The sequence below is a fragment of the Drosophila grimshawi genome, unplaced genomic scaffold (genome assembly GCF_018153295.1).
Source record: "Drosophila grimshawi isolate 15287-2541.00 unplaced genomic scaffold, ASM1815329v1 contig_1367, whole genome shotgun sequence".
NCBI classification, from domain to species: Eukaryota; Metazoa; Arthropoda; class Insecta; order Diptera; family Drosophilidae; genus Drosophila; species Drosophila grimshawi.
The window spans coordinates 7,809,906-7,826,857 of NW_025062889.1; the positions used below are offsets into that span (position 1 = coordinate 7,809,906).

At 37.2% G+C, this 16,952-nt stretch overlaps 1 protein-coding gene across 1 annotated transcript; it reads left to right on the forward strand.

The window, feature by feature from the left end:
- The first annotated feature begins 1,463 nt into the window (after positions 1 to 1,463).
- LOC6559618 (ryncolin-4) lies at positions 1,464 to 2,445 on the forward strand. Its single transcript, XM_001986028.2, has 2 exons — positions 1,464 to 2,084; positions 2,230 to 2,445. The coding sequence occupies exons 1-2, from the start codon at positions 1,486 to 1,488 to the stop codon at positions 2,360 to 2,362; spliced, it is 732 nt and encodes a 243-aa protein (XP_001986064.1). The 5' UTR covers positions 1,464 to 1,485; the 3' UTR covers positions 2,363 to 2,445.
- Positions 2,446 to 16,952: the final 14,507 nt, after the last annotated feature.

Sequence of the window (16,952 nt, forward strand, 5' to 3'; positions counted from 1 at the left end):
TGCTTATTCGCATATTCCATCCATCATCATTTTATTTGGTTAATTATAATTTCAGCGTACTCGTATTTACAAGCTGTCTCATACAATGTGTCTAGTCTATCTGTGTGTGTGTTTCCATAAATCTACGCTCGTGTTAAAGATGCCATTAAGATATGAGTTGAGAATTGGCAAGCACATACATATGTATATATATGTTTGATAGTGTCTAGCACTAATGTCAGAAATGTCAAATAAGTTGGGATTATACTTGCTGTGTGATCCTCTTACAATACTGTTACCTCTGCCAGCTTCGACCATTCTTGCAACATGGTTTTAATTCCCGGAAAATTCTTCACATATGCCGATCAGCACTAAGCTAATTTTTAAAAATCATTATATAAATATTATGTGTGCACACAAAACGAGCTGAAACTTCCGCAATAAATTCAAATGTTATAAAAAAAAAAATTGCTTCTTATGCATGCAGCAAGTATAAATCAACATTCCTACGACCGCAATCCTAAATTTTCCCACCACATTCTCAGACAAGCAAAAAAAAAGAAGTACATATAATCAAATAAAAGTATCGGGGCACACACAATGACCATCAAGTGTCATATATATCCGAGTTGTAAAAAAAAGTGCTGGGATCAGCTGGTTCTGCCCAGAATGACTGAATGAATGGGCGAGTGTTGAATCTGTAGAGAACTTGATCTGATATTTCGAGTTTAATTTCTTCACTTGAAAGTTAGCCATTGTGCGCCAATTGAGTCATCGGGAATACACATATTTAGATATTCACTGAAAATACCACTACAAGCGCCAGTCGTGAAGCCACAGATCCGACAACACTTTGGCGTCGCGATTATAAATAACAAAAGCTTGGAGGCACGGTTATTGGATATGGAGCGGATCGGCCTCAACTCAAACGGATATATAATATGAGCGCAATCGCGGAATCGCGGACCCGTCATTCTGTTAATATTTCTCATAATAATAATACACTCAAAGATATCTTGTGGCGAACCAGAACTTGAACTTGCCATCCACAAAATGGTTTTATCAGCGGTTTTTATTCTGTTTTTTTTAGTTAAATATCAAAAGTAAGCTCGACACACATGCAGCGATTATAGCATATATTTCTTTAGGCTGCTCCCTGAGAACTAAAAAATGTGTGCCAAAAACAAATTTAACGAAACGCTTGTGGCACATTAAGCAAAAGAATAGTTGCGAAGTTATCAACTTAAAACTAACGTTCTCCTTGGGTTGCAGTTGTAAAAGTATTATATTTTTATGACATTAAAACTTTGTATTTTCCCTTTAAGTCAGCTGACATTTGTTTTATTAGCCCATTATATGCAATAATGCAATAATCAATGCGTGCAATAATTAACTAATCTGGTCATAACTAAAGTAATCTTAACAATAACTTGGCCTTCGTTAGTGTTCTATATAAGGGACAACATTTGATCAGTTCTTTCATGGACTATCAACTATCGGACGATAATGAAAACTCTAGTCCGCATTCTTTTGCCACTGGTGTGGCTGACTTTCTCGTTTGCCGAGCTCGATGTGGGTGTTGAACCTTTCAAGAAGTATCCTGAGTCATGTTCAGCTGCAAAAGCTAAGAAAAATGGTGTCTATAAAATCCAACCAAAAGGTCAACCCGTCATGTCGGTTTATTGTGATGTGTTTATTGCGGGATCCCCTTGGATGGTCATTCAGCGACGTGTCGATGTCAACATCAACTTTTATAGGAACTGGGCGTCCTATCAACAAGGATTCGGTGACTTGGATAAGAATTACTTTATTGGATTGGATAAGTTGAATGCCCTAACTACATCACAACCTTACGAGCTTTACATCCACCTAGCTGACTTTGAAGGACAACAACGCTTTGCCCAATACACCGAATTTGCCATCGGTAACGGTGCCAATTCATATAGTCTAACTAAATTGGGATTCTACTCTGGCAACGCTGGAGATGGGCTCAGACACCATCAGAACGTGAAGTTCTCCACATACGATCGGGACAATGATAATAGCGCCAGAAACTTGGCTGTCGAATTTACAGGAGCCTGGTGGTACAATACAACACATTTCAGGTAGGTTATCGCAATCAACTGCGTATATATAGATATATGTATATAGTCTATAGTCTTCCAACTATTTTATTCGGTTTGTCAGAAAATAATACATCATCTGATTTGTTGAATTTACATACTTATGCTTTTCATCCGTAATTTACAGCAATCTGAATGGACTTTACTTGGGTGGCGAATACGATAAGGATCAATATGGTCGGGGAATTACCTGGTATTTTTCACATGGTGATCTTTATAGCCTTAAAGCAACTTACATGATGATACGACCAAGAGCTTGAACGTAATAGAAGAAATTTACTTGTAATAATAATAATCACAACAACAATAAACATGATAAAGTACAAATCAATTGAAGAAAGTACTACTAATGACTATTTCTGAATGTGATAAACACGTATGAATTGAGTTATTATTCCTCCCTCATCTGAATATCATCAATAATTTTAGGAACATGTCGAATATTTTACTTTTTCTATCAGTTTTTTTTTCACAAGCAATCATTTTAGTGACTACAAATATGACAATAATATATTTTTTATACCTGATAATTTAGGGGTATCATTATCAGGAACCAATAAATGATGTCAACTTAATCAAATTATCATAAATCTAATCACCATCAATAAAAAACTTTCGAGAATTCAATTGAAATATCGACGAAAAAACGGCTAATCTCTTGATTGGTTTATAGCTCATGAGTACTTAAAGGAAATCTTTCAGTTATATGGATGGCCATTGTGAACGATCGAGAGTATGAGAGTATCTCTAAGCGTTTGAAGAGTATTCTGCTGCATATTAAAAGAATTTCATAACATGCCGTCCCCAGCTCATTTCCTGTTGAATATTCAAGCTGTCAGCTTATGACACGCTCAAACGTGTAACTCAGAAGTAATCCCTCCATGCTGACATCTTGAATAATGTGCCTTTTGTTCCAGAATCTAGATATTTAGGTGGTAGGTGGTAGGTGGTAGGTTCTAGGTGCTAACATCGAACAAGCAATGATTGCCACCGAATCCGTATAAGATAACAACGTTGACAGCCGAGCGAAATGTGAGCCACCTACAAAGTGCACACAAATAATAAATACTCGAACAGGCGACAAGCAAACAAACAAACAAATGAACAAATATTTGGCCTAACGGCAAATATTATATATTAGCAAAACAAGAGGAAACCAAACTCGAAGCGATTAAATGGTTTGTATGATAAATACATAATGCCGAGAGAAGACTCACACAAATGCATAATGTACATAAATGAATATATGAGATATGTATGTATGTGTTTGAGCGTATTTTTAAATGGGGCAACAGACGCATTGTCTACGGCATTTGGCACAGCTAAAGTATAAAGTACTATATAGAGATATGGAGTATGGATGTGTGTATGTATATATGTTTATACTTCGAGACAAGAAGTGGAGAATAAACGTTCAAGTGTCAAAGTGACAGCTTTGAAATTGATTACAGCGACAATTGTGTGTTAGACGCTGAGTAAATAAGTCTGCGATAATTTTAAAGTGACGTATTTGAACGACACTATATAGGCAATATATTTATATACTGAAGTGCATTTGTAATAATGAGAAGATGGCCAGACTTGTGGTCCGATATACGAGTATATGGGAGAACCAACTCACACTTCACATTCCCATTTAATTGGCAGGGGACACGTGGCAACTACGTTTATACGTGACGAGCTATTCAATATTTATACATTCTAATTGCGACTTACCACATATATTACCACATATTTATTGTTTATGGAATCACAAATTAATTAATTAACTTAAACTCTGGTTTAAGTGGGAGGAACATAATAAAGCAACTAAGTTGCTATTTTGAAAAACAAAAAAGTTTTCAATGTAAGCGCTCAATTTTCTATTAATTTTAATATGACAGCTAAATTACTTAAAATAGTAGTCTGTTGATCACGACAATATCGACTTGGTTTACCAAGAATTTTAATATATACAAATTTATACAAATGTTCGTATAATATAATTTAGGTACTGCATTGCTCTAATGAACACATCTTGAAAATTGTAGCTTAACAGGTTTATGGAATTTTACACTTTTCAGTAAAAGTGCCAACGCATAAGCGTTTCGAATAACAGCACGGATCCCAGATAGGCCTAACCCATTTTCGATTAGTTGTGTATATAGAATGTTAATCGAATCCCTAGAGGCATAAATTCTTGGCATGCATACACGACGCGTCACAAATGAATCGATAGAACAATATTTTTGCGGCTCTGTGCAACACACACACTCACACACACACACACACACAGAGATACAATAAATGCTGATAATTCTCGGAGCGGGGTTATTGAGATACGCGACGCTGCCTGTCAAATATTGGCAAACAAATTGACGGCAAATCGCAACAAAACAAAAAAATAAAAAAGCCTCACTGACGAACGTTGCGCACTGTGCACCAAAAGCCCACATTTATTGGGGGTTGTTGGGGTACGGAAGGTGGGGGGAGAGGGTGGACAAATAGCACAAGGTGAGCTGTTGTCCAGTGTTTCAGTTGGAGTTGTGACCACGTGGGTCGCTCACACATGGAAACTGGGTTGGGGTCCAAGCCGAGCCCTGTTAAATAAATTAAGTGCCATGTGAAAATATTTCACGCGTGCTAAGGTTCGCAGTAAATATGCTTTGTACTCATAGTTATAGTTACGGTTGCTGTTGTTATTGTTATTGCTGCAGTATCCATGAGATACAAATCGGCATTGTCGCTGCGGTTCATTAATTCCGCAGCGTTTGACAAATGCAGCACCAGGAAACGGCGACGACGACGATGACGACGATGACGACGACGGTGACGACGTCGACCCATGGACTGATTTGAATACTATTTGGTCGATGTGGCGGCATTTGCATTTTTAAACGATTTTCTCATTTGGGTATATTTGGTTTTTTGGGCTTGTTGTTGAAATTATGTATGTTAATGTTAATATGTGTGTGTGTGAGTGTATGTCTGCTTGTGTGTCTGCTGACGGCTTGAGTTGTTGTCATGGGTTATCAACATTTGAACCCGCACTTAACGATAAGAGGCAACCCACAATACAAAAATAACAAACTACGTATGCATACATATAGGCAAACATGTTTATACGTATGTATGTATATATGTATATGCTATAAGTGTACACGATTTCTGACCACGCCCCATACATAACTCTGCAGCATACCGCAGCCAGATGAAATTCGAACAGAGTAAACTCGAAAGATTTGCGCATGCTCCTGGCCGGAAATTGCGGAGAGTGGCAAACTAAAGGAAAAACATGCCAAAATGCATGTGCTGACTTACATAAATATGCGTTGCCAATACATACATATTTTATTTTACTTAAAAAATATTTATATAACTATTTGACAACTTAAAATGATTTGCCAATGATAGGTGTGCAAAATACATTTATAAAAATTCTTTACATCAATTTTACAGATACCTTATAAAATCATTGGAATTCCATTTTCGGGTCAGACGGTCGAAGATTTTAAAAAACTCAGCTGCTGCTGATAAATTTCATGTCGAAATTATAATTGGATTTGTTAATTTAGAAGTGATATATTTATCAGTATTTGGAATCTCTTCTCTTTCTTAATGAACAGCTCCTGTTGATTGTACAAATACACATACGTTTCAAAGGACGTGAGATAATTATAATTGCCATTATTAGGGTATGCAAATATGTGGATATCAACACAGAACACTTGTAACTCGTACAATGCATGAAAATTAATGTTCGCAATCTGTAAATTCCTGTAAGCGTAATTCAAACTCGACATATACAGGCAGATGGACAGAGAAACACACACCGCACACAGACACACACAGAGACTAAATGGGGAGGCAAAGAAGAAGAAGCACTCATTTAATACTTAGAGATGGGCAAGGAAGTTAGTTATTTATTCAATTATTGATTCATTTCAAGAAGAAGTTATCGAGATCACACTTTGCATTTATTTCAATATCGCTTAAATTTGTTGTGCGAAATTGTAATAAATATACCAGCATTATCAGCTTCCATAACCAATTATTGAAACTTCTTATTGACCTATTAATAATTTTTGACCAGCTGCGATTAACTATCGATAGATAGCAATCGGTATCAGCCCACACAGCGCCATCGCAAACCCACCAATGAGTCCCATAGTCACAGCTGAACATGTGCAGCAGCAGACTAAAATTGCAATTTATATAAGATTGCGAGGGTATATTCAATATGTTGTGAAATATTTTATTAATCATCAAATTGAGGTGTCGATTTGTGTTATGCTGTCACAGACAAATATTCACTTTAGGCCGGTTTTTGAAAAGATAGATTGATGTGTTAAAACTAGCATTTAGATATTTAAAACTTTGGTTTTAAATTCTGACATCAAAATAAGTCAAGAAAGTTTGATTCCTTCGATTATTCTTATGAGAAATTGTCCAGGGCATTTAATCGTCGTTACCCGCAGAAGCATCTGTATTTTATTGCTTTTTATTATTTTTGTTGCCTTTTATTCATTTTATTCCAGAGTTTTATTTTTCTTTTATGCAATTTATTTGCTCCACGGCATATTTCTGCAAGTAGTTTTTTATATTTTTTTTTAATTAAAAATGTGGCCAAGGAAATTTGTGGAAGGAAACTGCGTCATTCTCTTCGCCACCTTGCCACGGCTGGATCGATGCTGAAGTTGTTGTTGTCGATGTTTGGTTGAATGTTGCTTGTGTGTGTTGCAGATTTACAAGACGACAACGCTTGTACAACATGGTTTTCTGCAACGCGCAAAAGTTGCATGCCACCAGCCGGGCGGCCAGAGTCAGATAGACAGACAGACAGAAAGACCGAAAGACCGAAAGACAGACGACAACCAGCGAAATGATCGACGATGTTGCAAAGAATTAAAGTCAGCGACACAATCTGCATATTAAACAAGAAAAAAGCCAACATTGCGCATGACGAAGATTGAATACCTTTGCTAGATCATAAGAATTGAAGAATCTGTTCTTAATTTGTGTAGTTGTCATTTTTGAACCGATATTTTGTTAGGTTTATACGGATAAAATTCAACTTTTAGTTGTTGAAAATGTGAAACTCTCTTACAAATGCAGCTTAGCGCATCTCAGCATAAGGTATTAAAGACAACAGCAACTGCAACTTGTTGCACATTACACACATACACATTGGTGTATGCATGCAACGGAATTAATACACGCCGCGATGCAGACTCGCCTGACCAGTTCGCAGGTGTTTTGTTGGCCCGGCCTAGAGGAGAACCGGAAGATGCCGGTCTTTGGCAGGACTTGGTTCCAACAGCTGATTGGATCCACAGCATTATGCCAGTGTCGAAACTAATGAAGCATTTCGATTGTGCCAATTCATGTGCTGTTCATTAAAAGTCTTTCAGTCAGCATTACGAATGTTTTCGCAATCGTATTTGTAATCACATTCGGATTTTGCATGCATTTTCTGAACTGTGGCCGCAAGTTCCGCTGTGAAACAAAGAAAAAAAACACAAAATACTGTTCTACTGTCAAATTCAAATTAAATGTGGCATATTTTAAATACAGACAGACATACAAACATATATATGTATGTAAAATATACTTTTCTATGCCCCTTTTGCAATTTAACTAAGCTATAGATATAAGTATGGCGTTACTTGACTTTGATCATAAGAAAAAACCTATATATATATTTTCCATATACTATTCTGTAGTTATTATATGCGGTAACTTATTAATCAGCTCGTTGGGTTTGAGCTAGTCTATAGTCTATAGTCCTCAGATCATAAATTAAAAACTATAAACCGAATTTTTTAAACAGAATGAAAAGTATAAACTACACCGAAATTCAGTAACATGTTATGACTAAGAGATCGTTAAGGTGAACCAATCGGTTAGTTACCGCTTCCCCAGTTGGTAGCTAGTCATTTTAGTGTAATGGGCAAATAATGCTAGCTTCAAAAGGGCATGGACAAAGTACAAGTTGCAAGTGAATGACTCAAGGGGTACGGCAGTGTTGACGCTGCGGGCGATGCCGATAAATGCGCCGATATATTTACAAATATGTTGTGCGCCTAGATAGAGATGCACAGATACAGATACAGATACAGATACAGATGCAGATACAGATACAGATACATTTGGATGCTTCGTTACGATTCCCAAATACTTTTCAATAGAATGTCAACGGTAAAAAATTTACAGAATATGGCGAAGCGATCGCCAGAGGCGCAAGCACGAGCAACAGCAATTTTTTCAGTGATTTGAAGCGTTTGCTTTGGTTTGTTTTGCCAATGCTCTTTTCTTAAAGAAAGAAAAAAATATAAATGTGTATCTGTAGCTGTTGCTGCTCCTATACACAGCAGTACATGCTGGCTCCGGCTGCCTTTTATAATGTAATTGAACTAAATGCGGCGGCTGCGTGTGACATTTTTGCTGCTGTTGCTGCTGTTGCTGTTGCTGCTGCGGCTGACGATTGTCGATTGCCGGCTTCTTCTTCTTCTTCTTCTCTGGCAAGCCATAGAAAAACGTCAAGCGATGCAGCTGATGAGCATGTGAGTGCCAGTCACATACGCACGTACTCACACTCAGAGAAAAACAGTGTACGAAAGTCAAGTTCAAGCGCCGGACAACATTTGGTCGTTTTTTTACAGAAAAATGTATGAGATGTGCTTAAGCGCAGCGCTTAGCATATTATTCTAACTACATTTGTGTCTTTCTACTGATAAATGGAATATGATATTAGCATTAATTGAATTTAACTCGAAAGTACAAACTAAAAATCGTACTCTAAGTAAGCAGTTCTTCGTCGAAAAGAAATTTGACTTGTTTTAAGCTGAGAATAGCCAAACTTAAAATTTTGACCTTGGCCGTACTTGATTTAAGTACGAATAATCTGTATTTTTCCCCTAAGTGTGCAAGTAGAAGTGGTACAGCTACATGCGTATTTGTACATTTGCATATATACATGCATGCATATGTATCTCAATCTGAATCTGTATCTGCATCTGTATCTGTGTTTCGAGCTGATATCTAACAGAGCGTCGCCGTCGTTGTTGTTGTTGCTGTTGTTGTTGTTGTTGTTGTAGTCGTTGTCGTTGTCGCCTTGTGGCCAATGTAGCGCGACCATTGATGAAAGCTGAAAGCGACCCGGGCCTTTGGTCATTGAACTGGCTGACGGGCTGCCTGCCTGCTCTGCTTTGATTTTTCTCAAAACTAAAATATTTAAGTAGTTCGACAACAACAATCACAACAATAACAACAGCAACAGCAACACCAACAGCAGCAGCATCAGCAGCAGCATCAGCAGCGGAGACAACAATGGGACGTCAAATGACTTTTCCGCTTATCTGCTGTTAATTGTTTGGGTCTTTCTTGATTCCGTTTGCTCGACATAAAGGCCAAAATTAAATGCTTACGAGTTCGGTATGGTTCGGTTCGGTTCGGATCGGTTTGGATCGTGCATAGCTAGCATTTTGGGTCCCCATCTCCACCTAGAAGAGTGTTCTTCTGCTGCTGGGTATCTTAAAAAACTTGGCAGCATTGCGTTTGAAGTGTCAACTTTGAAATGTGACTCGTTTTCAACGTAATTTCACTGATTTCAGTTTCTCTCGTTGGCAAATGCACAAAAATGCTTTTTTCTATGCCGTATTTTGGGCCACAAAAACGAAAGCATCCTAAAAAAAAAAAGAAACAAAAAACACACACATCGATACAGACATGTTATATCTACAAATGCAATGCCACCATTTGTGGCAATATCAACCAAATTCAAATGTTTGAATACGGTGATCTTCTGGCCCATTTAGCTCTAATTAAATATGGTAATTGTTTGCTTAAATGTAAGCGGTTTACTTATGTATGTAAACTTACAACATTTTGGGTTAAATACATCAAGGAGATCCATTTAACATTTCATTGAACTATTCCAACTGTAACTGTTTGTTTGAGTGTGTTTGCATCGGCATATCAATTATTTAGCTTGTATGCCACGGCCCAGTATTTTAAAATTCATTTGAAAACTGAAAACAGAATTCATTTGTGTGTATTGTGCCCTACACAATGCTGCAGCATATTCGCTTCTAGAGTCAAATTAAATTAAATTGAAATTGGAGTCATTCCAAAAGTTACGAGTAGAGATTAAACACAGCTATAACTTTACCAAAATTAAATCAATTTTGCCTGCAGATAAATAGGTCAAAACATGACATCAAGTCGAAATTCTTGTCGAAATTCTATTCTCATGTTTTGAAATTAAAGAGAACTCCCCTTATATGATAGCCTATTCAAAAAATTGGTGCCCAATGGCCTGTTGACAAAAGAAGTGACAAATAATTTCCATGCGCCTCACCTCGTGATATAAATTGCGTATGCAGACCCACTTGGTCAGTTTCTGAATACAAATCTATGCGTTTTACATAAAGAAAAGAAGAGACAGTAAAATTGTTGCTACCTTTACATTTTATATATATATTTATACATATATATACATATACACCGAATGGTGCATTGTATTTATGGTAAATGAGTGGAATTTGTAAACGATTCTATGCGTTAGTCCAAAGTGTTCTATATGCGAGTCCATTGCTCGTTTGACTTTATATTTTATTACAACGACTTTGCTGTCTATTTTTGTGCACAATTAAAATTCAATTCAATGCAATTGCACTCCCCATTAAACTAAACCAAATGTGCACCATAAAATCTACATTAATTCTTAATACATATACATATGTGTATAGAAAATCGTTGAGAATTGCGTATGCGTAACTGGAGTTTGGAGCTTAAGCTGGAATTTGATGGGAGGAGATAGGTTTTCTATCGTGTAATTCGTATATTCGTATTCCACAGTTGAAATTGTTTGTTTGCTGCTTATTAAAGCATTACCTGAATTCGTTTCAGTTATTTTGAATTTGAAACGGCTTACGATTGAGGTCTTGACGAACGATCATTTTATTTTTTACTTTGAAAGAAAGTCACATTTTATGGGCAATAGAAATGTTGTGCTAATTGTTAAATTGATTAAGCCCATTATCACCAATTGTCATATGATGATGACATGTCAATTGGAATATGAGTTTAATGGCCCATGATGCTGCGTCTCTCATAAGCGTGTAACCATTAGATTTATGTGATTTATGGCGGTCAAACTTTCCAAATTTTTCACGTACTCATGCATTTAGGTATCATGCTCAATGACACTTGGCTAACTCAATTATGTGTAAGTCATGTATTAAGTTTGGGCTGATGGCAGCGAAATGTGAAACACACTTGTAGGTTTTCACTTTCACAAAGGGCCGGCCAAGTTGAGTGGCATAGAGCTCATAATAGATACTTACTTATTGAGATAGACATAGACATTGGAGATACTCTCAGATATACTCCGATACAACTGTGATACATGCGGAGGCTGCTCGCCTTTCAGGCGTCACATGAGCAATTGAATGTTGTCATAATAATGAGCATAGGCAACAAATAGCAACAGCAACAGCAACAACAACAACAACAGTTGAGAGTTATAGATAGACATACATATAGACAAAAAGTATCTGTATCTGCAGCTGTCAAGCAATCGTTGCCATCTCTGCGGTTCATTGGCTTCTGCTTTCGGCTAACTCGCTTTTCAACATAATAACAATGAACGTAACCATAATAACTGGCAGATGGCCAACAGTTTGGAGTAGAGTATCCAACTAACCTAGAGTATCTATGAACCAAGAAAGGAATATTTATTTTCATGCTGGCTATTAATCATTCGTCGTGTGACGTTGTAAATATTGCCTTGGGCGTGAAAGTCATAATAATTTACTGTGCAAAGACATAGTATTTTCTTGTTGTTGTTGCTGTTTTTTTTTTTGTGTCGAGTTGTGTTGTGCTTAGCTTTACAACAACAGCAGCAACAAAACCAACACATTGTAAAACTCCTTTCGTCATAACAATTAATTTGGAAGTCAGCCAGAGCACGTGCGATTGCGCCTGCGCTCAGATCGCATTCTTGGCAAGGTAATAAATTTTGAGAAATATTTTCGTATATGGTCATAAATTGGACTTTACATCAATTGAAATTGTTGTTGTTGATACCTATGCGTGGTCAAAAGAATACAAGACTTGATTAGTTGTCCAATCAAGCCATTTGAATTCATTTTATGTATTTACCCCAGATTCACATAGAGTCACATCGCTTACATAGATACAAAGTTCTGTTCCGTTTGATTTTCTGTATATATGTATGTGAATATAGAAATGGATTGGCTTAAATCGAACGCAACGGAATTCGATAGAATTGATTTGCATTTGGAGACTACGTAATTGGGCACAAAGAATGTAAAGTTATTTATTTATTTTGTGTGAGAGAGAGAGTGTCTGACTAATAGATACCCTAAATAAATATCGGAGCTCAAACATCTATAATCTAAAGTATATATATAAATATAAATGCATACAAGTTATGTGTTCTATTTTGGAACTATTTAATTATGCGATTAACTGAATACACTCTGCATAAAGTTGAAAGCTAGCTATATAAAAATAGTCTGTCAACTAATAATTGTATTATCGTTTTGCAGACTGGTCCGTCCTAATCTTAAAATTTAACTAAAGTGCCTTCCAATGGCCAATGGCTAAAAGTGCTGCAACTGTTTGTTGTTGGCCAACTGGAAATCAGTTTCGAAGCAGCGCGCCAAGCAATTAGAATAAATTAAGTAAAGCAACTTTATTGCCGATACTAATGCAGGTGAAATCAAAGCGAGAAGCAGAGAAGCAGAGAAGGAGATGGAGAAGGTGCTGCCTGTCTGTCCGTCCGTCCAACATACCAGAATGTAAATTTGTCGCTACAAATGAAACCAAAGAGGCAGTGAGACTGTGAGGCGATCGCAGATGAATCTGAATCTGAATCTGAACTCGAATACGAACGAATTCGGACCGTTGAATCTAAATTGAGGTTTAATTTTCATTGTCTGCGTGCTGTTAGAAAAACCTGTTCTGATTTCTAGAGCTGAGGACCGCCCCGATTAACCGATCGCCGCGAATAGTAGTTGTCTTTATTGCCGGGCCGCCGCTCTCGTGGTCACTTTTGTTGACTTAATTTATTGACATTAATATTTGTTGTTGTTGGCATTGCTGTTGGTGTTGTTGCTGTTGTTGGTTGCTTGCTGCTGACTGGGCCTGTTGTTTTTCGGCTCTTATTATATTTAGCTGTTGATTTGCTTTTTATGTAAAAATATTTTGTTCAAGCATTCTTTCCAAAGACACCTGACTTTTGGTGCGAGATTAACCGGTTGAGCGCTTGGCATTACAACAGCTGTTTCTCCCGTCCCATCCCCTCCCTTTTCGACGCTTGATTAGCTCGAAAGATGCGGCTTAGATAGAGCTAATGAGATTATACTGTCGCTCTTAGTAAGAGCTAGTAGTTTTGTAGCCAGTGGATTCGTGATTCAACGATGACTGCTATACGAGCAAATCGAGCCGCGATAATTTCTCGTTTTTATTTTTATTTTTATTTTTATTTTTTTTGTATTTTGTTAGGAAACTGCCGTTAAAATTCATAAAGCACATGATATATGATCACTGGCCCCTCTCGAGTTTAGTATAGATGCACGACCAGGGCAATTAATTTTATATGGTTCATAAAATTGCATAATGCTTTGATGGCTGGCATTAGATGGCATTTAATTAGCCCTCACCTGCGCTCGCATTAAAAAAAAGAAACTAACCACAACTAGTTATGTCGTTTTCAGCTTCTTTATACTTAGTTTTTGAGCTTTTATTCAAAAATTTTACTGCTCAAAAAACACACACAAGATTTTATGGACTCGACTATAAATCTCTGAACACTTAAGAAACTTAACAAAAAAAAAAATATAAAATAAAATACAAACACAACACCTCACATGAAATGCAATAAGAAGACGCCCACATTTTCACATCAGCGGGCGAAAAAAGTGAAAAGCCGCAAAATGTCGCTGCCTTAATTTATTTATAAAAGCTTTACTCACCTCATAAAGCATGCAATTGACAAAATTACTCAGCTCGTTAACTGGAATTTTGTAGAACCATGAAGTCCATTCGTATAATGATTTGAAATCATTTCATCATACCGATTATTAGAATCTCTTAGTTCGTCTTCTCGAATTCATTTGGAAGAGAAAACTTTTTTACTCATAGTTATTTTGTTTTTTTTTTTTTTGCGCGGAAAATTCTTTTTGTGATTTGCTTGAAAATTTATTAGCGTAGATTAGTTTTTGGTATTTCGCTTGTTGTTTTAGTTGCTGTTGATTCCGTTCTATTTGCTGGTGTTTTGTGTTTCTATTTTTTGTATCGTTTTTTAAGCTGCCTAAGCTTGTGGCCTTTGATTTTCACAATTTAAATTTAGGCTTCGCTCATTGTTTTCAGAAATCTTTGTGGCATAATTTGGCAGCAATTTGCTTCAAATTTGTCATAATATTTATCAGCATTTAAACTAAATGCGTCTTGTCAAAGCGCGTTTAAATTCGCAAGGTTATAAAAAATTCTTTTAAAAATACTTATTATTCAAATGAATATTGCTTGCTATATAAAACAGTATTTGAACCGATTTGTAATACTCTCAAAAGTATGCTAATTTTTTGCCCAATAATCGTTGTAGATTGAAAAGTTTACACAAATCGAAATTATGACTTTAATTTCCTCCTTTCGGCGCTGACATTTACAAATGATTCGATAGATTTCAAGTTTACAGCTGAGTCACATGGAATTCGAAGAGAGTTTTAGTTATTTTGTTTGTTTAGTTTTTTATAATTTACATTAGATTGGTATAATTTGCTTAAGCTTTTCACACCCTATAGTGGACTAAGCACTTAGTTCCTGTGCCAACTTGGCAGCCCATGAGAGCTAAGGCGACTGAATGACATGACGTCGCATGTCCAGGCACGAAGTCTCTCGACTCCCTTCAACAACTGAGTTTTCTGACACACACACTCACACACATATATATATATATATATATATATATATAGAGACCGGCTCGTGCAATATAATTTTTATTCGCAAAAAGAAAGCAGGAATAAAAAAAGGAAAAAGCATTGTATGAGTATAACGAATACATACATATAGGTAGTACTAGGTATACCTGTCCGACTCATGCGCAGTTGAAAACTACATTCAAAGTATTTGCATTTGTTGTGTATATGCGTGTGTGTGTGTGTTTATGTGTTTGTGTGTGCTTTGTTGCAGTACAGAAATTTCCGCATATCATGTTAATCGCCCAAATACACGCAATTGTTTTACTGCTGGCTTCTGGCCGCGGCGCCTAAAAGTGTGTCGCACTTATTTCTATTTGGCGTAGCTCGTAATTCAGCTTGATTCTGTCGCGCGGCTGAGGTCCGATTGTTTTTGGCAAATGTCGAGCCCATAAATGCCGACCAGCTCACTCACTCTGTCGTCTGTCTGTGCTTGATCCTGGCAAAAAGCACAGCCGGACAGGAATGACGTTATTGCCTGTAATTAATTTTAGTTGGCATACATTTACGAGAAACGCCAGCAAAACGCATTTGAATTTATTTCGTTTGTTTTGCATATTCTGCGGCACTTCTGTCGGCGCTGGAGCTCCTTGTTGTTCAACCTTGTTGAAGTTGTCGACCCTGTGCCAGCTTGTATTTTGCGAATGACGGATCGTCTTCCAAAAATAGGTCATGTGAGCGGAGATGGGTTCTACAAAATTGGTCTTGCAGAATAATAATAATCTTCTTCTGTCAATGGACACGTGGTGTTTGCTGTTTGCTGTTTGGTATTTGGTGTTTGGTGTCTCCTGCCAGCTCACAGTTGGACTTAGCCCGTTCTTTAAGTGCTGGCGAAATTGCCTTAATTAGTTTAATTAATGCGTGGCATATAAAAATTATGAAATGTGCCCGTTGCTGCAAGGGCACACAAAGAGAGAGAGAGAGAGAGAGAGAGAGTGTGTCGTTGCGCACTTAATGACCCCCTAGAACTGGCAACATCCAGCAAATAGCGGTAATTAAATGTGTAGCCGCAAAAAGCAGTTCCAAAGCTTCATAAAATTTGAAGTGTACGCTGCACAAACGAATATTCGCCAGAATGTCCGATTAGCCATGATTAGCATAATTTTTGGTCATGCAAAGTGAAAATAAAAGGTGAACAAATAAGCCAAGTGGGAGGGGCAGAAAGGGGTGGGCTCCACTGGGAAATTTAGAAAAGTGTTTGGCTTTAATTGCCCCCTCCAAATGTGAAAATTGTTAGCATGTGAAATTGCGTATACGCAGCGTTGCCTTTGCAGAGTTCTTTTTCACTTCAATAGAGTTGTGCCTTGGCCAAGGATCCACTTTGTTTAGTCGATGACAGTTATGGCTGCTTAATGACACACATTTTATTACATTACATTTGCTTATTTGCATTTCAGCTTTTACTTTTGCCAGCGACTCTTTGTTGGTTTCCTGTTTGTTGTTGTGCGGCTTCCGTGTACATCCTGTGACATAATCGACCGATCATTTTCGTTGTCGTTGTTGGTGGGACTATATTGTTGATTGGTTCCATGATGTTGCCATGGGCGACTGCGAAGTTGGCCCCCAACTCCCAATTGAAACATTAAATGAGATAGCAACAACATGAACGATAAATGCAAGAGGAAAACTGAAACAAAATGTCATGTCCCAAATTAATTAAGCAAAGGATGTCCCATTACACACACACACACACACACACCCAGTGAGTGTGCTATTGTGTTTGTATGTGTGTGGGCTTTAGTCCTCCACTAGGAGTAGTCAAGTGTTTGCTATGCTCGACTATGTGCGCATCATTTAATTACGTTAATTGGCGGCGCGTCGCTTTCATATCGCTCTGTGAATGTGAGTGTGTGTGACTCTGTGTGTG

What these genes read in the sequence shown, in the direction of transcription:
- LOC6559618 (XM_001986028.2), top strand. Translation starts at nt 1,486, where the DNA reads ATGAAAACTCTAGTCCGCATTCTTTTGCCACTGGTGTGGCTGACTTTC. An exon ending in TACAATACAACACATTTCAG is followed by an intron (nt 2,085 to 2,229) that starts GTAGGTTATCGC and finishes CGTAATTTACAG; the next exon opens with CAATCTGAATGGACTTTACT.